Below are 363 nucleotides of genomic sequence, written 5' to 3' on the forward strand. Positions count from 1 at the left end.
TTCGCTTTCTCTTTATCATGTGTATCTAGACGAATGATGCATTCAGGTTTGTTATATCAAGACTCTCTGGGACACCATCAATCCCAATATCATCCTAACAAGAAAATTGTCATCCACAGCACGAGATGTCTGCAAATGTTCTGATGTTCATATGGAGAACATTTGGCCTTATATGACCCTATTCTAGACTGCTCTCGCAGAGGTCAAGGGCCGGGATGTAAAGGTCATGGTTTAAATAGAGAATCGAATACTAGAGATGCTGTGGTAACAAGGGCACTTGCACTGGGGCTCGTGTGGAGGGACGTGCATTCTTACAGCTGAAGAAGGAGGCGTGCTTATGCAATGTTCCTTGTGACATTTTGT

General features: G+C 43.5%; 1 protein-coding gene across 1 annotated transcript in view; it reads left to right on the forward strand.

Annotated features, from left to right (window-relative positions):
* Positions 1-36: 36 nt before the first annotated feature.
* Positions 37-363, forward strand: part of LOC119588273 (spidroin-2-like) — a 15,619-nt gene continuing 15,292 nt past the window's right edge. The window contains exons 1-2 of the mRNA XM_037936969.1: positions 37-46; positions 188-291. Of these exons, the coding sequence (XP_037792897.1) occupies positions 37-46; positions 188-291 (114 nt within the window). The remainder of the gene's footprint in view (positions 47-187; positions 292-363) is intronic.

This window comes from Penaeus monodon, chromosome 23 (assembly GCF_015228065.2).
Source record: "Penaeus monodon isolate SGIC_2016 chromosome 23, NSTDA_Pmon_1, whole genome shotgun sequence".
NCBI lineage: Eukaryota > Metazoa > Arthropoda > Malacostraca > Decapoda > Penaeidae > Penaeus > Penaeus monodon.